Genomic DNA, 23,339 nt, shown 5'->3' on the forward strand with positions numbered 1-23,339 from the left:
GAATAGTGTATATATTCTTATGGTCATATTGAGTATTTGAAAACATAAAAGATCTTACAGCATGCGGGTGTGCTCAGGATTTTTATAGAAGGTTCATTGATTCTAAGTCTCATGTTACCAGCTTGGTTGTCCCCTATATAATAATCAAAGCCCTAAAGGGAGATTCTTTATTCTGTTTGGCTCAAGAACACAAGAAAGTTTCTTGATGGCCTCTTTTAATTATTTTTAAGTTTTTATTTAAATTCCAATTAGTTAATATACAGTGTAATTGTAGTTTCAGGTGTACAATATAGTGATTCAAGACTTCCATTCAACACGCAATGCAAGTGTACTCCTTAATCCCCATCACCCGTCTTCCTACCCACCTCCCATCAGTTTGTCCTCCATAATTAAGAGTCTGTTTCCTGGTTTGCCTCTCTCTGTTTTTTTCCCCTTTGCTCATTTGTTTTATTTCTTAAATTCCACATATGAATGAAATTTTATGGTATCTTTCTTTGACTGACTTATTTCACTTAGCATAATACTCTCTAGCTCCATCCATATCGTTGCAAATGGCAAGATTTCATTCTTTTTGATGACTTAGTGATATTCAGTTGTGTATATAGACCATGTCTTCTTTATCCATTCATCTATAGATAGACATGGGCTGTTTCCATAATTTGGCTATTGTAGATAATCCTGCTATAATTTTTTTTTTCCTCTTTGAGAGAGCGAGCTAGCAAGCAGCATGAGTAGGGTGGAGGGGAGGGGTAGAGCAAGAGAATCTTAGGCACACTCCATGCTGAGTGTGGAGTCTGACATGGGGCTCAACCTCACAACCCCAAGATCATGGACTGAGCCAAAATTGAGAGTCAGATGCCTAACTGAGCCATCCAGGCATTCTGATAATGCTGCTATAAATGTAAGTATCAGGGTGCATGTATCACTTTGAATTAGCATTTTCATATTCTTAGGGTAGACACCTAGTAGGGTAATTGCTAGGTCACAGGACATAGGGTAGTTCTATTTTTAACTTTTTGAGGAGCCTTTACACTGTTTTCCAGGTTGGCTGTACCAGTTTGCTTTCTCACCCAGCAGTGCACAAAGGTTCCCCTGTTCCACATCCATACTAACATCTGTGTTTCTTGTGTTATTGTTTTTACTCATTGTAGTTTTGATTGCATTTTCCTGATGATTAGTGATGTTGAACATCTCTGCATGTGTCTGTTGGTCACTTATATGTCTTCTTTGGGAAAATGTCTATTCATGTTTTCTGCCCATTCTTTAATTAGATTATTTGGTTGAGTTTTACAAGTACTTTATATATTTTGGATACTAAACCTGTATCAGCTTTGACATTTACAAATATCTTCTATTCTTTAGGTTGCTTTTTTAGTTCTGTTGATTGTTTTCTTTGCTATGCAGAAGCTTTTTATTTTGATGTAGCCCCAATAATTTATTTGTGCTTTTATTTCCCTTGCCTCCAGAGACATGTGTAGAAAGTAGTTGCTATGGCTTATGTCAAAGAGGTTACTGTCTGTGTTCTCCTCTAGGATTTTTAGTTTCAGTTCTAAAATTTAGGTCTTTAATCCATTTTGAATTTATTTTTGTATTTGGCGTAAGAAAATGGTCCAGTTTCATTGTTTTGCATGTTGCTGTCCAGTTTTCCCAACACCATTTGTTGAAGAGACTGCATTTTTTCCATTGGATATTCTTTCCTGCTTAACCATATAGTTCTGCGTTCATTTTTTGGTTTTCTATTCTGTCCTCTTGATCTATGTGTCTGTTTTTGTGCCAGTACCATACTGTTTTGATTACTACAGTTTTATAATATAACTTGAAGTCCAGAATTGCTATGCCTCCAGCTCTGCTTTTCTTTTTCAAGATTGCTTTGGCTATTTGAGGTCTTTTGTGTTCCTTACAAATTTTAGGGTTGTTTGTTCTAGCTCTGTGAAAAACGTTGCTATTGGTGTTGAGAAAATTGGACAGCCACATGCAGAAGAATGAAACTGGACTATTGCCTTACACCATACATATAAATAGACTCAAAATGGATGAAAGACCTTAATATGAGACAGAAATCCATCAGAATCATAAAAGAGAACACATAAAAGCAACCTCTTCAGCCTCAGCCACAGCAACTTCTTGTTAGACATGTCTCCAAAGACAAGGGAAACAAAGGCAAAAATGAGCTATTAGGACTTCATACAAGATAAAAAGCTTTTGCACAGCAAAGAAAACAGTTGACAAAACCAAACAAGGACCTACAGAATAGGAGAAGATACTTGCAAGTGACATATCAGATAAAGGGCTAATATCCAAAATCTATAAAGAACTTATGAAACTCCACACCCAAACAACAAATAATCCAATCAAGAAATAATCAGAAGACATGAACAGACATTTCTGCAAAGAAGACATCCAAATGGCCAACAGACACAAGAAAAAATATTCAACATCACTTGGCATCCAGGAAATAAAAATCAAAACCACAGTGAGATACCACCTTCTCCCATTCTGTAGGTCCTTGTTTGGTTTTGTCAACTGTTTCCTTTATTAAGATGTCCATTCTACCCAATAGAATGGATTGTTTTCTTAATTTCTCTGTCTGATGCTTTATTATCAGTATATAGAAAAGCAACAGATTTCTGTACATTGGTTTTATATCCTACAACTTTACTGAATTCATTTATCAGTTTTAGCTATTTGTGTGTGTGTGTGTGTGTGTGTGTGTGTGTAGTGTTTAGGGTTTTCCATATTAGAGTATCATGTCATCTGCAAAAGTGAAAGTTTCACTTCTTCCTTGCCAATTTGGGTACATTTTATTTCTTTTTGTTGTCTGATTGCTGTGGCTGGGACTTCCAGTACTATATTAAATAATAGTGGTGGGAGTGGACAGCCCTGTCTTGTTCCTGGCTGTAGAGGAAAACCTCTCAGTTCTTCACCATTGATTGTGTGTTTTTCATGTATGGCCTTTATTATGTTGAGGTATGTTCCCTCTAACCTACTTTGTTGAGAGCTTTTATCATGGATGGATGTTCTACTTCATCAAATGCTTTTTTACGTCTACTGAAATGATCATAGGGCTCTTATCCTTTCTTTTATTACTGTGGTATCACATTGATCGGTTAGTGAATATTGAACCACCCTTGCAATTGATTGCCTCTTGCTAGTTGTTTTCCTCAGCAATCAGATCCTAAAACAATCTGTGAATGCCAGAAAATAGATTATTTCTTTGATACTTGTTGATCACATGAGGTTATTGTGAGTCTTAGATGGACATGAGGAGAAAGGTGAATTAGAATTGTAACTCCTTAAAAATTCTCAAGAGTTTATTTAAAGGTTAGTTGACTTTTCTTCAATAAGTAGGAAAAAACATTCCCTCAATGTATATGATGTAGTCTGATTTGAGGATCTTTGGATGACATTTTTAAAGATTGTCATGAAACTTTTGTTGAGAACAGACCAACAAGACTCCTTTTGATACTTGCTATTATCAGTGCTAAGAGTCAGAAGACTTCCAACTTTATGCTCTTACTGAAATTTAGGAGTCTCCTTTGTTTACATGAAGGTTCACAGTAACTTCATTTGCAATAGCCAAAACCTGGAAACCACACAAATGTCCTTCAGTGAGTGAATGGATAAATAAACTGTGATAAGTCCGTACAAAGAATACTATTCAGTAATTGAAAGGAATGAAGTATTGATACATGCTACAACTTCCATTACTCTCAAAGACATTGTGCTAAAAGAAGCCAACCTCAGGAAAGAGAGAAAAGAAAGGAAGGAAGGAAGGAAGGAAGGAAGGGAGGAAGGGGGAGAATCCTGTTTGATTCCATTTACACAGCATTCTGAAAAAGAACTGTAGTGGTGGAGAACATCAGTGGTTGCCACAGGTTAAGTATGGGAAGAGGGTGTGACTACACAAGAAGAGTAGAGTAGAGGGAGTTTTTGGGTGATGGAACTATTTTGTGTCTTGACTGTGGTATGGTTAAAATAATCTATAGATATATTAAAATTCATAAAACTATATACCATCCCCCCCCAAAGTTAAATTTTACTATAATCTGTTTTTAATTAAAATCTTTTCATGGGAGCACCTGGGTGGCTCAGTCTGTTAAGTGTCCAACTTTTGATTTTGGCTCCGGTCATGCTCTCAGGGTCCTGAGGTCCAGCCCACTGTGGAGCTCCATGATAAGTGGGGAGTCTTCTTGAGGATTTTTCTCTCCCCCTTTCCTCCTCCCATTCGTGCACTATTTTTCTTTCTCTCTCTCTCTCTCTTTCTCAAATAAATAAATCCTTTAAAAAAATTAAGTATTTAAATGAAAGTTTTCTCCTACCTTTGATTCTCTTGGGATCTTCCATTTTGATGCCACATTAAATTTCCCAAAGAACATGTTGGTAGTTATTTTCATAGACTCCTCATTTATCATGCTATATAAAACAGCAGTTCTCAAGCATTCTTATGGAATGCTTAAGGACCCCTTTACACTCTTAAATTATATTGAGGACGCCAAAGAACTTCAATATACATTATATCTTTTTAATGTAGGTTATATATATTACGTATATTAGGAATTAAAACAAATACTCATTCATTTAAAAATAATACTAAACCCATTACATATTAAAACAAATAATGTATCTTTATGAAAACTGCGTTTTCAAAAACAACAACAACAAAAAAAATTAGTGAGAAGAACATCATTGCTTTAAGTTTTTGCAAATCTCTTTTGTGTCTGGCTCAATAGAAGACAGCTATTTTCTCACATCTGCTCTGCATTCAATCTGTTGTGATGTCACATGTCATATACCTCCTGGAAAATTTCACTGTACACTTATGAGAGAATGAAAGTGAAAAAGACAAGTAACATCTTAGTGTTATGAATTTTTTTTTTTTTTTACCTTCCTTAGACTATTACACTTGAGGACCACTGCTATTGAGATAGCAGCAACATGGGCAGTCCTCACTTTATATATTCAGTGACGACTGTGTGTTAATTTACCATCAGACCCTGATTTTCTTTATGAAGATTTTCAACCATAGTCCTTAACTGACTACTATGTGGGTTTGTTTTTTTTTTTTTAATTTCCAGTGAATTTATAGGTCTTTGGTACCTTGTATTGGATTAGCCTTAGTTCTTAAATTTTGTTTTGTATTCACAGTTCAGTTGCAAGGTGTTTTTTGGCATATAAACATAACCTCATAATGTCTTTCTCATCTTAATGCCAGATTTTTGAAGCTTCAGAAATACATGCTTCAATGAAATTAAAATATGGATTATAGGTCTAGGAATGGCTCTAAATGGTACCACTATGTAAGGAAGAGGTAACAGTTAACTAACTCAGATTTCTGTGTTTTAATTCCACAAATGCCTCCTGAATTTTCATGATTTCTTCAGTAGATGAATTTTGGGCCTCTTCTCTGTGTACATCCCCATGGAAGGCAATTCTGGGGATTCAGAAAGGAACAGCGAAAAAAACCAACAACAAAACAAAAAGGCAATCTACTGAATGGGAGGTGTTTGCAAATGATATGTCTAATAAGAGGATAACATCCAAAATACAAGAACTTTATAACCCAGCAACAAGAAAACACAAATAATCTGATTAAAAATGAGCAGAGAACCTGAATAGACGTTATCCAAAGATGTCCCAATGGCCAGTAGACATATGAAAAGATGCCTGATACTACAAGCATCAAGAAATGCAAAACAAAGCCATGGGAGATAGCACCTCACACCTGTCAGGATGGCTAAAATCAAAGACAAGAAATAACAAGCATTAGCAAGGATGTGGAGAGAAGGGAATCCTCATGCACTATTGGTGGTAACGTAAACTAGTACAGCCACTATGGAAAACAGTAGGAAGGTTTCTCAAAAAATTAAAAATAGAACTCCCACATAATCCAGTAATTCCACTACTAGGTCTTAACTATCAAGGAAGAATTTTCTCTGCCTTTCAGTGTCCTCCCAGTTGGACTAAGAATCAAATTGACATGAAAGAGATTAACAGGAGAAAATAAAATTTAATACTATACATAACAGGGATTCTACCCATACATGGAAATTCCAAAGATGGGCAGCATGGTACTTATAGGAGCTAAAGAGAGGGTAGAGTCTGAGGAAACAAAGGGGAGAAAGACCATTAACAAGAAGGTGAAAGGAGATGTTTAAAAAGAAAAGTTGCCTTATTCTGCAAATATGTTTCTTAGAGAAAGAGGAATCTATGTTAATAGCTTTCTTCCTGGTACAGGCCTGCTTTTGAGGAGAAGGTAAAGAGATTTAACTGAATCTTCTAAGTTTTTATCGGGTTTTTTTTTTTTTACTTTTTTTTAAAGATTTTACTTATTTATTTGACAGACAGATTGCAAGTAGGCAAAGAGGCAGGCAAAGAGAGGGGAGGAAGCAGGCTCCCTGTTGAGTAGAGAGCCCGATGCGGGGCTCGATCCCAAGACCCTGGGATCATGACCTGAGCCAAAGGCAGAGACTTTAGCCCACTGAGCCACCCAGGCGCCCCGGTTTTTATCGTTTTTAACTGAAAACTGTCTTCATGCCATAGTGGCCCATCTTGGGGCAGTCTGCCCTTGGCCCCTACATTATCCATAGAAAGCCAAAACATGAATTAAAAAAGATACATGCACTCCTATATTTATTGCAATGTTATTTACAATAGCCAAGATACAGAAGCCAAGATGAATTAATAAAGACATGAGATAGATAGATTTAGATATATCTAGATATATAGCTTGTTGAAGAAATCACATCTATGGGTGCCTGGGTGGCTCAGTGGGTTCTAGCCTCTGCCTTCAGCTCAGGTCATGATCTCAGAGTCCTGGGATGAAGCCCCGCATCCGGCTCTCTGCTCAGAGGGGAGCCTGCTTCCTCCTCTCTCTCTCCTGCCTCTCTGTCTACTTGTGATCTCTGTCTGTCAAATAAATAAATAAAATCTTTAAAAAAAAAAAAAAAGAAAGAAAGAAATCACATCTATGAGAACTTACAGACTATACAGAGCCCAGTTCTATCTGACACTAAAACTAATATTCTAAACTACTAGGCTGCCCCAGCTACCTACCCCTCAGGGTTGGACTCCTCTCTTTCTTATGCTATGCACATCTAACTTATGTATTTTCTGCTTCTGAAGTACCTATTGTCTTCCAGAGACCATAGTTCTACCTAGCACACTTGAGGGGTTTGGCACACTCCCATAAGTAAATTCTTAACTAGGATGGCCACATCTTTTGGAGCCAGGGTCCTTTGCATAGTATATGCTAGTAAATTACCATTCCTTTTTACTGACCTTTCTTACCTCATCCCCTTCATGATCCTCCATTCCCTTCTTATAAGCTTCCTGTTACATTTATCGCTCTCTACAGCACTTTGCATATACTGTCATCATAACACCAGCCATATTATGTATTCATTATTGGGCTGGCTATTTCCTCTGGTTTACCTGCAAATATTCAAAGATAGTCACTTACTCTTCTGTATACTCTTATTACCAAACACAGAACTGACACATAGTAGGTTCTCAGATCATCTTTAATGGGATATATGGAAATAAAATTTGTGTTGATGATTTTGGAGTGGGAAAATAGAGATCTAATGGCATATGGAATATTATCATTTTTGAAATTTTACTCTTTAAACTTTTTCTTAGAATAATTTGTTTATTAACAGGTCCATCTCAGGGGAATATAAAGATCTAGTTGGGACATTTAGGAAAATTATTTTTAAGAGTTCTAAGCAGAAGGGTTATGTGCCATCTGGCTTTACATTTATTGGTAGCCAACTCTCACAAGAAACCATGAATCTTTTCTTTACAAATACCAGGTGGAAAATAAATACTAGCTCAGTGGACCTCCTTTTGCTACTTGAATTCCTTAGCAGCACATGAGTGGATCCATAATATTCCATTTTAGACCAAGCAGACCATTTTTGCTAGATTGATTCATTGAGATGAACAGCTAAAACTAGTTAAAATCCATCATCATATCCCTGCATTAATTTCAAAATGAATTTATTTGGTGTTAAATGGACATTTGTTTTTATTATCTCAAAGATTGGGCTTTTCCTCCAGTAAAACAGAATAATGTATCTATATGGTGTTCTAACTTGAACAGTACATAAAGATTAGTAAATAAGGCCCCATTAAAAATACTTATAATGTAAGTAACATGAGTCCCAGTAGCATTTCTAATGTCCATTAATGCTTATTCTGAGGATCAGAGCTCATTTTACTGAGCCATTTAGTCAAACCGTGTGATTATTTAGAAAGTTAATTCATGCATACTAAAATCTAGCTTAAGTAATGCAGAGGGTAGGAGGTAAAACTCTATGGAGACGGTAGTCCTTTTTGTTATTTAATGATCAGCCATAATTAACTTGCAAATTTGAAATAATTAGAACAAATTAAAGGTATTTAACTTTGCCTCCCTAAAGAAAAATTCAAATTGCACCAAATGCAGCTTTAAATTATTCAAATCTCAGAGGTCTGGGCTAGATTTTTTTTTTTTATAATGCCTTTTCTATGATGAGAATACCAATCTGCTTTTTGTCAGAAGGCATCCTATCAAGTAATTGTTCTTTGTGTTTAATAAATGACAGCTATTCTTCTTTGTAAAAGTATTCCAGTCTCCCAAGACTACATCAGCATTTCCGTGGCATTTTAATTCAATAAAACAAAAGGTTAATGTTTTTCTACTTTTTAAGGAATGCAAATACAAGTGGTATTCAGTTGGTCCTGAGTGACATTTAATATTTGCCATTCAAGCTCAGACAGACTATCGCGATACGAGATTTGGGCAAAATAGTGAGGGAGCTTTGGATTATTAGAATTTTATTGAACTTGAAGAACTGAAAATGTTTTTCATTTCCCTATCCTAAGTCAGGGCTACTCAGTTTCCCATTTACTATGTTATAATATTAGAATATGGATAAAATGTTAGTGACTGTAGAGTGACTAATATAGTGCAAGCAGTCCTAAACACCATGAGTTTAACCTCTTTTCTGCTACTGTCTTGAATTTGATCATTTTGCCATCACTTTAACAGCTCCAAGTGACTTTAGTGACTTTAGAGTGACTAACACAGTGCAAGCAGTCCTAAACACCATGAGTTTAACCTCTTTTCTGCTACTGTCTTGAATTTGATCATTTTGCTATCACTTTAACAGCTCCAACACGATGCTAAACACGAATACCAGACAACTACTGGTAATAATTTCATCATATCAATGAATGAAGTTGTCCTATATTAGTCAGAGCCCCTCAGTGAATTTTGTACACATTTCATCTGATCTGTATGAAGTGATAAACACTGATCATCTGACAATTAGGTTTTGACTTTATGATGCCTCACACAGTTAATAAGTCCTGAAAATACATGGTCGGTGAATCTTTTCTTTTAGTAGTCAGGTTTCTATAGTTTTGAAAATAATATATAGTTATTTAAAAATATATATTTATTTTTATATATTGCAGTGTATCTTTAAGTTTATTTGGTAAAGTTTTCCCTGCTGTTTCTTTTAACTTTATTTTTAAATCAACTTTATTGAATATAATTTACTCTTAGTAAAATGCACACATCAAGTTTAGAGTGTTTTAACAAATAGATACACTTGTGTAACTAACATTCGAATTAATATAGGAAGTATCCATCATCCAGAAAGTACTTTGTGCCACTTTGCAGTCCCCAGACAAACCCTGGCTCAGGCAACCGGTGATCTGATTTCTGTCACTCAGGATAGTTTTGCATGTTTTAAATCTTCATATAAATGAAATCATACTGTATGCATATATCTGGCATTTTTGCTTACCGTATTTTTTAGATATATTTGTATGTTGCTGCATATTACATTAGTCCATTATTTTTCAATTCCTGAGTAATAGTGCATTGTATAACTATACCACAACTTGTTTATCAATTCATTTATTGATGGACATTTAGATTGTTTCCAGATTTAACAGGGAGGGAGGAAAAAACTGAGCTGTTATAAGCATTTGTGTAGAAGTCTCTTAACAGGCATGTTTCTTTCTCTTAAGTAAATATCTTGGAATTGAATTGCTATATCATATGCAAGTGATGGGAAAGGGGCAGAGGGAGAGGGAGTAAGAGAATCTCAAGCGGGTTCCATGTCCAGCAGGACAACACAGGGCTTGATATTACAACCCTGAAATCATGATCTAAGCCAGAATCAGGAGTCAACTGCTTAACTGACTGAGCCATCCAAGCACTCTATGTTTATTTTTATTTTTAAGATTTTATTTATTTATTTATTTGACAGACAGAAATCACAAGTAGGCAGAGAGGCAGGCAGAGAAAGAGGGGAAAGCAGACTCCCCGCTGAGCAGAGAGCCTGATGCGGGGCTCGATCCCAGAACCCTGAGATCAGACCCAAGCAGAAAGGCAGAGGCTTTAACCCACTAAGCCACCCAGGTGCCCCTCTGTTTATTTTTAACTATATGTGAAACTACTAAATTATTTTCCAAAATGATAGAACTTCACAGTCCTACCAGAAAGATACCTGAGTTCTGTTTGCTCCTCATCATTGCCAAGGTTTAGTATAATCAGACTTATTCATTTTAACCATTTTAGTGGATATGAAATGGTATCTCATTGTGATTTTTGTATACTGATGACTCTAATGACAATGTGTGTCTCTTAATGTTGTTTATTGGCCATTCATTCAAAAATATCTGTTCAAATCTTTTGACCATTTTTAATTGGGTAAACAACTAAAGTATTGAACATATAATTGTTTGTATATTTGTATATATATCCTTTGTCAACATATATTGTGATTATTTCTCCCTGTGTAAGACTTGCCTTTTTATTTCCTTAATGGTGTTTTTGAAGAATAAGACTTTTTTAACTGATGAAGGTTTCCTTATGTTTCCTTATGAGAGTTGTACAGTTTTAACTTTTACATTTAAGTCTGATTTATTTCAGATACACTCTCACATGTAGTGTGATGTAGGGCTCAACGTTCATTTTTTTCTATAGAGATACTCAGTTTTTCTAGCACCATTTGTTAAAAAAAAAAAAGCTATTTTTTCTTCACTGAATTGTCTGATGCCTTTTCAAAAGTCAATTAGATATGTATACACACACACACACACACACACACACACACCCATTCATGGGTTTCTATTCCATTGATCTATCATCCCATTTATAAGAATGTCCATTCTTATGTCAGTGTCATACAATCTGTACTACTTTAGCTTTATAGTAAATTAATGAATCTTGAAGTCAGATAGTTTATGTCTTCAGCTTCACATTTCTTGTAAAAATCCTTTTGGCTATTCTAGGTTCTTTTGTTTACATTTTAGATTGCATTTACCAGTTTCTATTAAGGATCTAGAAATACGATTAGATCATTTTGGAGTAGAATTGACATCCTAAAAACATTGAATTTTCTAATCCGTGAACATGGTGTATCTCTTCATTTATTAGGGTCTTTTAAAATTTAACTCAGTAATACTATGTAGTTTTCAGTGTAACAGTCCTGCACACTTTTCACTGAACTTATTGGTGGTATGTAAAAAGAATATTGATTTTTTTTTAATATTTACCTTTATACTATAGTCTTGATAAATGCATATATTCCAGCAGGGTTTTTGTTTTGGTTTGGTTTGGTGGCTTTTTGTTTTGTTTTAGGGATTTGGGGGTTTTTTTGGTACATTACTTGGGACTTTCAAGTTCACAGTCACATTGTCTGAATAATAGTAGCCTTTCCAAGCTTTATGCCTTTTGTTTCTTATTCTTGCCTTATTGTATTGGCTAGAACTTCCAATAAAATATTGAATAGAAGTGGTTAAAGAAGACATCCTTGCTTTGTTCTCAAGGACAGGAAATTCTGTAATTCACCAATAAATATTGTGTTAAATATCGGTTTTTGACAGACACTCTTTATCAGATTGAAGTAAGTTCCCTTTGCTTCCTAGTTTGCTAAACATGTTTATCCGGATTTTACCAAATGCTTTTTCTGCATTTATTGATATAACTTTATGCTTTTACTGCTTTATTCTTCTAATGTGATGATTTACATGGCTTTATTTTTGAATGTTAAGCCATCATTGCATTTTGGAAAAATACTCATTTGGCCATGATGTAGTACCTTTTTATATATTGTTGGATTTGATTTGCTAATATTTAGTTGAATATTCTTATGTCTATGTTCATGAGGGAATCTATAGTTTGTAATATTCCTTTATTTTAATTACTTAATCAGTTTTTGGTATCACACAGTAACATAATAATGAGCTGAAAAGTGTTCCTTCCTATTTACTGAAAGCTTGTGTAAGACTTTTAATATTTCCATTAAATATGTTAAAATTTATAAGTGAAGCTATCTGGTCAGTTTTCTTTGTGGGAATGTTTGGTTATGAATTCCATTCCTTTAATAAATATAATGCTATTCATATTTTTTATTTCTTCTTGAGTCAGTTTTAATAAATTATATTTTTCAAGAAATGTCTGCATTTGGGGCAGAGGACTTGAATGGACATTTTCCCAAAGAAGATATCCATATGGCTGACAGACACATGAAAAGATATTCAACATTGGGGCGCCTGGGTGGCTCAGTGGGTTAAAGCCTTTGCCTTCAGCTCAGGTCATGATCCCAGGGTCGTGGGATTGAGCCCCGCATCAGGCTCTCTGCTAAGCAGGGGGCCTGCTTCCTCCTCTCTCTCTCGGCCTGCCTCTCTACCTACTTGTGATCTCTGTCAAATAAATAAATAAAATCTTAAAAAAAAAAAAAAGATGCTCAACATCACTCATCTTTAGGGAAATACAAATCACACCTGTCAGAATGGCTAAAATTAATAGTATGGAGGCTCCTCAAAAAGTTAAAAACAAAACTATCTTACAACAGAGAAATCACACACTACTAGGTATTTACCCAAAGGGTTCAAAGGGATACGTGCACCCTGATGTTTATAGCAGCATTATCAACAATAGCCAAACTATAGGAAGAGCCCAAGTGTCCATCGACTGATAAATGGATAAAAATGTAGTAGATATACATGTACACACACACGCGCACACACACACACAATGGAATATTACTCAGCCATCAAGAAGAATGAAAGCTTGCCATTTGCAACAACTTGGAGCTAGACGGTATTATGCTAAAAGAAATAAGTCAGTCTGTCAGAGAAAGACAAATACCATATGATTTCACTCACATGTGGATTTTAGAAAACAAAACAGATGAACATATGAGAAGGGGAAAAAAGAGAGAGGGGGGGAGCAAGCCACAAGAGACTCTTAATATTAGCGAACAGACTGAGGGTTGATGGAGGGAGGTGGGTGGGTATGGGCTAAATGGGTGATGTGCATTAAGGAGAGCACTTGTGGTAAACACTGGATGTTGTATGTAAATGATGAATCTCTAAATTCTACTCCTGAAACCACTATTAGATTAGATTGTTACACTCCTGTAAACATTACACTATATACACTATATCTATATATATACAGTATTAATATAAAATAATATTATATATATTATCTATTACACTGTGTATTAACTAACTAGAATTTAAATAAAAATTTGGAGGGAAAATATGCATTTTATCACATTTCAATTATTGAAGATAATGGCATTGTTACTCATGATTATCCTTAATATTTTTCTACTATCATTAGAATCTATAGTGATATCTCCTTTCTGATTTTTAACATTCATAAATTGAGTATTTTTCTTTTTTATACTTTGTGTTGGTAGAGAGTTATCAGTTTTATTAATATTTACAAAGGGCCCACCTTTGTTTCTTCTATTTGTCTGTTTCATGATCTTCTACTCTTGTTTCCTTTTTCCTACTTACTTTATATTTAGTTTGCTCTTCTTTTTCTAGTTTTGTAAAATGTCTTATTATATCAGTGATCTTAAATTTTTCCTATTTAATATAGGCATTTAAGTTATTTTCCCTCTAGTATCTTCTGTATCCCTTAAGTCTTGATAAGTTATATTTTCATTACCATTCATTTCAAAATATTTACTAATTTCACTTGTAGTTTTCTTAACCTATGGATTGTTTAGAAGCATGTTACATAACTTTCAGATTCTTGAGATTTTTCTAGATGTCTCGGCTTTTATTTTTAACTCCATTGTGGTCAGATTACATACTCTGTAAGCTTTCATTGTTTTGTAATATATTGAAATTTATTTTATGGTTCAAGATACTTAGCTTGGTCAGTAGTCCATGTGTATTTTCTTAAAATGTATGTTCTGTGGGTGCCTGGGTGGCTTAGTCAGTTAAGCATCCAATTCTTGATATCAGCTCAGGTCTTGATCTTGGGGTCATAACTTCAAGCCCTGAAGATGTATAATCTGCTGTGGAGTATAATATTCTGTACATGTCAGTTAAGTCAAATTGGTTCATAATGTTCAATTCTTCTTTTTTTTTTTAAAGATTTTATTTATTTTATTTGACAGACAGAGATTACAAGTAGGCAGAGAGGCAGGCAGAGAGAGAGAGAGAGAGGAGGAAGCAGGCTCCCTGCTGAGCAGAGAGCCCGATGCGGGACTCGATCCCAGGACCCTGAGATCATGACCTGAGCCGAAGGCAGCGGCTTAACCCACTGAGCCACCCAGGCGCCCCTGTTCAATTCTTCTTTAGCCTACTGAATTTTTATCTTTTTTCCATCAATTGATAATAAAAGGACATTAAAAATCTCCCAATGTGATTGTGATTTTCTCTTCTTTTTCCCTTGTCTTACCAAATTTACTATATGTATTTTGAAATTCTATATTAGATGCATATATAGTTAGGACTGTTTTGTGTGTCTGATGATTTTCCACTTTAATCACAATGGCATATTTCTCTTTATCTCTTACTGACTATTCTATTTGATATTATATAACTATTCCAATTTTCCACGTGTGCTATTTACATAGCACATCTCTTTCCATTCATCCTTTTATGTCAGTTTTATTCTTTCGTATTTAAATTGTGACTTTTGTAAAGTACATATGGTTTAGGTTCTCCATTTTTCTCTAGTCTAATAATCTCTTCTATTTACTTGAGTGTTTAATTCATTTGAATTTAATAACACTGTCATATTTAGATCTAGCATTTTGCTTTTTATTCTTCCTTTCTATTCATTCCATCTGTTCTTTGTTCCTCTATTTCTCCTTTTCTGTTTGTTTGTGGTTTTTTTGAGGTGATTAGGGGGAAAAATGAATTTTTTTCCATTTTATTTTTTAATTCCTCTATTATTTCTTTGTTATCTCTTTTTTAATTTTCTTTAGTGAATTCTATAGGGACTGTAGTATGTTTCCTTAATTTACTGCAGTCTACGTGGCACTAATATTGTGCCATTTTATGTGGAATGTAAGAACTTTTCTATTGCATAGCTTATTTACTTTCTTATTCTTTGCAATATTATTGTCATAAACATTACAGCTTAGTGCACTATAAAACCCATAATACAGTGTTATCTTTTTGCTTTAAACATTTATATATCTTTTAATGACATTGAGAGAAACATAAGAATATATAGACTTTTAGGGCCACCTGGGTGGCTGAGTGGGTTACGCATCTGACTCTTGGTTTCAGCTCAAGTCACGATCTTGTGGTTATGAGATAGAGCCCCACATAAGGCTCTGCACTCAGTGTGGAGTCTCCTCCAAATTCTCTCTCCCTCTCCCCCTCCATCATGCTGTCTCTCTAAATAAAAATAAAATCTTTTTAGAAAAAGAATCCTTTTATATTTATTCACTTATATACTATTTCCAATGCTTGCATTGCTTTCTATAGATCCAGGTTTCCATCTTGGTCATTTTTCTCCAGCTTGAAAAGCATTTTAATATTTCTTGTACTGCCAGTCTACTGACAACAGATTTTCTCTTTTTTGTTTATCTGAAAATGTTATTTCTCCCTCGTTTTGCGCTTTTTTTTTTTTTTTTAGTTTGTTTATTTTGGAGAGAAAGAGTGTGTGAGAAGTGGGGGAGGGACAGAGGGAGAGGAGAGAGAGAATCCCAAACAGGCTTCATGCTCAGTTCAGGGCAGAACCCAATGTGGGCATGGCAGGGCAGAGCTCAGTCTCATAACAGTGAGATCATGATCTGAGCCAAAACCAAGAGTCGGAGGCGTAAACAACTGAGCCACCCAGGCACCCCTATTTCTCCTTCATTTTTGAAGGATATTTTCATGAGATGCAGAATTATAGGATGACAGGGTTTGTTTGGTTTTTTTCCAGTACTTCAAATCCAACATCTGGGCCATCTTTTGGTGAATTTTAAGCGATTGATTTTTTTTGCCCTTAAGTGTGGGTCACACTCTCTATCTTTCTTGTGTTTGGCAGTTTGAAATATATCCTATATATTATGGATGATGCATTTAGAGAAGTGGATTTTATTATCATTCTCTGAAGGTTGTTGATTTTTGTTCTTTTCAGCAACTTAATTACTTGCTAGTCACCTTGAACTGGGATAGGTTTGGATATATGCTTTCTGAGGGCAGATCTCTGGAAAGTCCCATGTGTTTTCCAAGCCCCTCTAAATTGGTAAGACTCAGTGTCTTTCCTCCCTATGTATTTTGTCGTAGCTTGGTTTTAAGCTTTGTTAGAGGTTCATAATAAACATTTGTCTAGGTTGTAAACCTTTTGGTGTCTCAGCTAAAGTCCAGGATAGTAACATACCTCTTCATTCTTTGCCAGAACTCCTAATTTCTCCCAGCATGGTCCAATTTGCAGTACTTCCATATTTCTATTCTGCTTGCAATTTTCTAGCGTCCACTCTTCAGTAAGTCTTGCAGTGGAAAAGAAAACAAGCAATAGAGAAAATCTACAAGCTAAAAGTTGATGCTTTGAAAATATATGTAAAATTTGTAAGCCTTTTCAAGATGATCAACCTATATAGAAAGAGAAAAAAATTACAGTATCAGGAATGAAAAAGAATCTAAGTCCCCAGAGAGTCTAACAATATTTTTTTTAAGTAATTAAGGGATATTATGAACAATCTCTCAGAGGTACATTTGACATCCTAAATGATATGAAGTCCTTGGAATTGACAATATGCCAAAATTGTTACCCCCAAAATTAGGAAGTCTGAATAGCCTTATACCTGTTGAGGGAATTTAATTTTTAATTAAGAAATTTCCTACAAATAAAACTAGACTTGTAAATTTTACCCAACATCTAAAGAAGAAATAATATCAATCTTACACAGATTCTGTTAGAGGCTAGTGTAGGGTTTCTCAGCCTTGACACTATTGACATTTCAAATCACACAATAATATTTTGTTGGGGAGTTCTGTATATTGCAGGTTGTTTAATAGCATCCCTGTCTTCACCCATTAGATGTCAGTAGCATCCCACCCCTACTTTGTGATAATCAAAAACCTCTGCAGACATTGCTAAATATCCTCTAGGTAACAAAATGTCCTCTAGAAAACTATTGGACTAGAGGAACAAAGAACTTACCCAACTCCTTTTGTGAGACCTAAACCAGGTAAAAGCATTAGAAGAAAATAAAATGGCAAAGTGATCTTCCTCGTGAACATAAATGCAAAACAAAAGTTTCTTAACAAAATATTAGCAAATTAAGTCCAGGAATATATGAAAAGGATAATCCAGTTTAATCAAGTACAATTTATAACAGGAAAGCAAAATTGTTTTAACATTTGAAAATCAATGTGATCTGCCATATTGACATAATAAAAGAAATCCAGTGTCTCAAATAGATGCAGAAAAAGCATTTAACATACCTCTTCCATTGCTCATACATTATAAGGAGAAAAAAATGGCCTGTCATTAAACTAGAAAGCTGATAGAGGATATGAACAAAGATCACCTCTTTAGTGATGCACACTTTTAGGAATAAGGAAAGAATGTCCATACTTAGTACTTATATTTACATTGCACTGGAAGCCCTAGCTAGTGTGATCAGGCATAAAAAAATATTAGAAAGAAAAACGTAAAACTGCCTTTATTCTCAAATAGCATGACTGTACACGTGGAAATATCCTAAAGAACCTACAGAAACAAGTACTAGAATTATTAAGTGGATTTAACATACTCACAGGATTCGAGTTAAAGATCAACATACAAAAATCAATTTTATTTCTATATAATGCAATTAGCTGTCATATAGCAATAGAAAACAACAATTAGAATAGAGTATTTGCAGCAACATAAAAAGTCATCAAATACCTGGGAATAACTTAACAAGAAATGTACAAAATCTCTACATTGATCACTATAAAATACTGCTGAGATAAATTCAAGAAAACTTAATAAATGGGCAGAAAGATATACCATGTTCTTAAATTGGAAAACTCAATATTGTGAAGATACAAATTTTTTCTGAATTGAAGATTAGATTCAATTCAATTTGAGTCAAAATACCAGCTACTATTATAGAAATTGGCAAACATTCTAAAGTTTATATGGAAATATGAAGGGCCTAGAATAGCAAAAATAGTCTTTGCTATTTTAGAAGAGTGAATTGAAAAACTTGTGAACCTAAGTTTTGGTATATTAACTAAAGTTATATAATCAAGACAGGTTGTTATTCACATTAACATAGATAAATAGGTCAGTGGAACAGAATAGAGTCTAGAAATAGACCCAAACAGTCATATGTTCAATTGCTTTTTGACAAAGGTATCAAGCAAGTCTATGGAAAAAGTATCAAGCAAGTCTTCCAAAAAAATAATACTATATATACTAGATATAGATATGGGGAAAAAATGAACCTTGAATCTTACTTCGAATCATACCCCAAAACTCATGGAGCTTGATCCATAGAAGAGGGCAGCTTGGCACAAAATATCGGAGCTTGTGTGGGGTGGGGAGTACTTTCCTCCTGGGGACCTTATTGGTGTTGGAGCTTGAACGTTGACCAGTATATTTCACCCTCCCAATGAAATCCTAACCCAGGATCAAGCTCTCAGGCTGCTTTCTCTAGTTTTACATCTATAACACCTGAGTCTTGACACAAATTTATGATTTCTAATCATTAGACCTTAAACTTTGCAGGATAGTTTTTTCCTTGTTCTTGGTCATTTTTATCTTGAATTCCCTCAGTACAAATTCCAGATCTTCACTTCTCTCCTCAATACCCACTTCTTTTCACTCACAAGAATGAATTACCTCCTGCTTCACTGAGAACACTAAAAGTGAAGTATGTCCTTCCTCAACTCTGTCTCAACCCCACCACCGTTAAGTCAGCCAGCCAAGTACCAAAACACTATAGAATTATTGATCCAAATGTTTTCTTGAAATATCTTCCCAAATGTTTTATAAGTAACTCAGCCTACACTTAATTTCTTCCACATCCCCAATCTTTCCTCTCTGTATTGCTTATTCCCCCATAATTCTGCCAGTCCTTCTCACTACCTTTTCCCTTCATTTTTCACAAATACTCGTCAACTACTCCTGCTTTTAAATCCTAAATATGGTTTTTAAACCATCTCTCTTCATTTCATATGACTGCTTCTCCATCCCAACCCTCTATCATAGTTTTTTTTATTGATTTTTCTATTGAATATTTGCCTTCAGTTTTCCTGTTACAAATAATCCTGCAATGACTGTCCTTGAACAAATATCCTCATGTTGTTGTTAATATAATTCCATATGATAACTTATTAAAAGCAGAATTATTAAGAGGTAAGTGCATAAAATGCTCTACCAATTTGCAGTTCCTCCTGTAATGTATTACAGTGCTCTTGTCCCTGCACCCTCACTGACCCTGAGTATTACACTCCCCTCTTAAGGGAGGAGTTTCTGGTTTAGGTTTAGGTCTTGATTTTTAATGGAAAGCCTGATCGTGTTTGTAATCCTAGGAAAGAATCCAATTGAGAGGAGGAGTTTGTAAATTATAAGAAAAGGAGATAACTGACAGGCTCTAGAGGGTGTAAGTCAGTGATATCAAGAATATGAATAAAAGGTGTGATTTTCTTCTGAGACACTAACAGAGGGATAGTAGATAGGTAAAGATGGAAATAAATGCAAAGGATATAAGAAAATTTTTGTAGTCATCTTTATTTTAAACAAATTAGAAGCCAAGTCCCCTGTTGAGATAAAGGATCTGGTTTATTGAGAGAGAGTGCAGGAGCACAAGCACTCTCTCTTTCAAATACATAAAATCTTTAAAAAAAGAAAAAGAACAAGCAGAGATGGGGGCACCTGGGTAGCTCAGTCAATTAAGTGTCTGACTCTTGATTTGTACTCAGGTTGTGATCTCAGGGTTGTGGGATCGATGGAGCCCCGCTGCAGGATCCACGCTTGGTGGGGAATCTGCTTGGGATTCTCTCTTTCCCTAACCATTTCTCCCTCTCTGCCCCTCCTCAGCACCCCCCTAACTCATGCATACGGTCTCGAAAGAAAGAGAGAAAGAAGGAAAGAAAGAGAGAGAGAGGAAGGAAGAAAAGAAAAGAGAAAAGAAAAAAAAAGAAAAGGCAGAGATGTAGTCTAGTCCTTGGATTTGCCTACATCTGGAGCTTCTAGTTTAAAGTAAAATTATCTTACATTCACATTGAGGTAGTTTTATTCTCTTCCTTTTCCTTTCCCATGAATAGAAGTTTTATGAGCTAAGATATACATCCACTGGTTAGTCCACATGGGAAAGTGATCCCTAACTTCTGGTATTAAAAACAATTTTTTTAAGAGTATAGATTTAATATACTGCATTATGCCCATATAAAGCTCTACCACTAGTAGTTATTGTTTCTTTATATAACACTCCAAACATAAAGCCATTTAATGTCTTGATTTTTATTAGTAAATTATGATATGAGCAAACTTTATTAAAAATTCTGATCAACATAAACTAGAAGCCCAATGACTTGGATGGATTTACATGATTTGAATCCTGGTCAAGAGCCCTGAGATTAGCAATGGATCCAGTAATACTCTGTCAACTTATTCAACTTATATACCTACATTCTTATATTCAGCTTCTGGAGTTCAAATACCTTAATATTTAGACTCTACTTTTTGATTAAATGTCTTCTTCCCCCCCCCCCCACTTTAACTCTTAAATAGTTTTTGGGCATGGGGAAGACAAAACCAAATTTTCATGAGTCTGTGGTGAATTTAAGTGTAAAGGAAGAGGCTGGTAGAATAGTAAGGAATATACATCATTGGGACACTTCTCCCTAAAAAATAAAATGTTACAAGAGGAAATGTGTTAATGGTGGGAACACAGTTTATTAGAGAGAAAAACATATGCACATGTGTTTATTTTCATTAAAATTCCTTTTACTCCATACTTGCCTTGTTGACTTTGTAATGAACTTATGTGAGGACAGAGACCAGCTATTCCACATGCACCATTGTACTGCTCTGCACACACTCTGGGCACATAATAAATACTGTAACAATTGAAAATGAGAAACACAAATGCATTTTGAAGCAAATTGGTGATATTTTAATCCCTACTGTTCAATTTTAGTACTTGGAAACATTTTAGTTATGCAAGTCTTGTTTTAGGGTACTTTTTATTTCTACAGATATTCTGCTTCTTAGTCATACTCTGTGGCTTTATTAGCAGTTTCATGGGTCTGAGTCTCATTTCCCCAACTCCAAATATAAGCTTTTTGAGGATAAAGACCATTTCTTCTCTAAAATTATTGTGGCAAGATACAAAATAGACCTTCAGTAAATTATTCAAATTATACTTCAATAAAAAATAAGAAAAAGAAGTTCTTGCTGCCGTGAATTGCATTTGAACTCATGCTGAATTTATATGCCTTTATATGATCATGTACCCCCCGTCTGTGCTCTCTACAGCTCATTCATGTTTATTCTTTTCAGTTTATTGAAGTCAAAATGTGATGGCTGGCTGCTGGGAGCATCATCATCCATCAAAAAACACCAAGAGTCCACTAACAGTGGTGAAAATAGAAGAGAGAAGAAGACAGTTGGGTTTCAATCACATACAGAAGATGATACCCTATGGACATGTCAAAAGAAAGATACATATCGACCCCAAAGAGGTAAGTTTAGCATTTATATGTAGCAAAAGGAGAAGCTGTTCTGGGGCCAGTTCTTGCTGGTGGGTGCTAGCCATGAACTGCAGATGATTTTTATCACCCTGAACAAGAGGTAAGTCTATTACCAATTGACCTGTGTTTGCAAGGCCACAGGTGGCACATCTGCTACATCACTGAATCACATCAGCCTTTCTCTTAGAATACTCTTATAAGCAACTGTCCAATTTGTCCCTCTTTGTAAACTGTAAAGCTGATTTAACAGTAAGTATGGTATAGGCATAAAATAATGTTCAAAGTGAGTAAAGAGGACCGGAAATTAAATGTAAATTTCTGCTGGGAGTGTAAATTCTAACAACTATAGTTAATCCTCGATTAACTAGAAATATGGAAAGGGTGAAGGAGAGGTCATAGACAGTTCTACATTGTAGCTGAAACGAAACTTCATAAGTCTGAAACATGTATTGCCTAGCAGTCTTTTAAATGCCAGTAATTCTTCCTACTTTAGATGTCACAGATTTTTTTTTAAAGATTTTATTTTTAAGTAAACTCTATACCCAACATGGGGCTTGAACTCACCACCTCAAGATCGAGTCACACACTCTACCAGCTGAGCCAGCTAGGCACCCAAATGTCACAGATATTTTAAAAGAAATCAATAATAAAATAACAAATGTTGAGCGAAGTCAAAATTTAATTGTGTTTCCTCATTGTTTCTGGAATGGCTTATGGCTTCACCTCTCCTGAATTATCAAGAGAAGGACTTCCCAGCAGAAGCAGCCAGTCCAAGCTTCCTTGTGCAGAGATGTGCAGGCAAGAGAGGGCCACAACAAGTCTGGTAGCCCCCTCTGCTCACACCTTTTCCCCAAATATCTCTCCTACCTGCTCACAACCATTAACCCTGGCTTCCTTCTTTTTTGTTTTTTAATTTATAATTTAGGTAATTAATGCGCAGTGCAGTACGATTCATCAGTTCCGTACAACATCTGGCGCTCATCACAAGTGCCCTCCTTTCATGCCCATCATCCATCCAGCCCATCCCTCTGCCTATCTCCCTCCATCAACCCCATTGGTTCTCCTCCTTAGGAGTCACTTATAGCTTGTTTACTCTCTTCTTTACCCCCCATGTGTTTGTCTGTTTTCTTTCTTAAACTCCACACATGAGTGAGATCATGTGGTATTTGTCTTACTCTGACTGACTTACTTCACTTTGCATAACATCCTCTAGTTCCTTCCACATAGCTACCTCTTTTCTTTACTGGACTGGCACCTGCCCCACTCTGGTACTAAGCAACCAACTTTCCATAATCTCCCTGGCCACTCATATTCATTTGTTTGAAAAATGGGCAGCAGTTTAATAGAAGACCATGTATACTACACTCTCATCACCTGCCACCTTTGTCATGATTTTTAGTTTT

General features: G+C 35.3%; 1 protein-coding gene across 5 annotated transcripts in view; it reads left to right on the forward strand.

Annotated features, from left to right (window-relative positions):
- Positions 1 to 23,339, forward strand: part of KIAA1328 (KIAA1328 ortholog) — a 322,870-nt gene that overhangs the window by 235,848 nt on the left and 63,683 nt on the right. For all 5 annotated transcript variants that reach the window (XM_045065526.1, XM_045065527.1, XM_004752260.3 and 2 more), the window contains one exon: positions 21,746 to 21,927. In XM_045065526.1, the coding sequence (XP_044921461.1) occupies positions 21,746 to 21,927 (182 nt within the window). The remainder of the gene's footprint in view (positions 1 to 21,745; positions 21,928 to 23,339) is intronic.

Source organism: Mustela putorius, unplaced genomic scaffold, assembly GCF_011764305.1.
Source record: "Mustela putorius furo isolate JIRA1106 unplaced genomic scaffold, ASM1176430v1.1 tig00003858_pilon_pilon_pilon, whole genome shotgun sequence".
In the NCBI taxonomy this organism is placed as follows: Eukaryota; Metazoa; Chordata; class Mammalia; order Carnivora; family Mustelidae; genus Mustela; species Mustela putorius.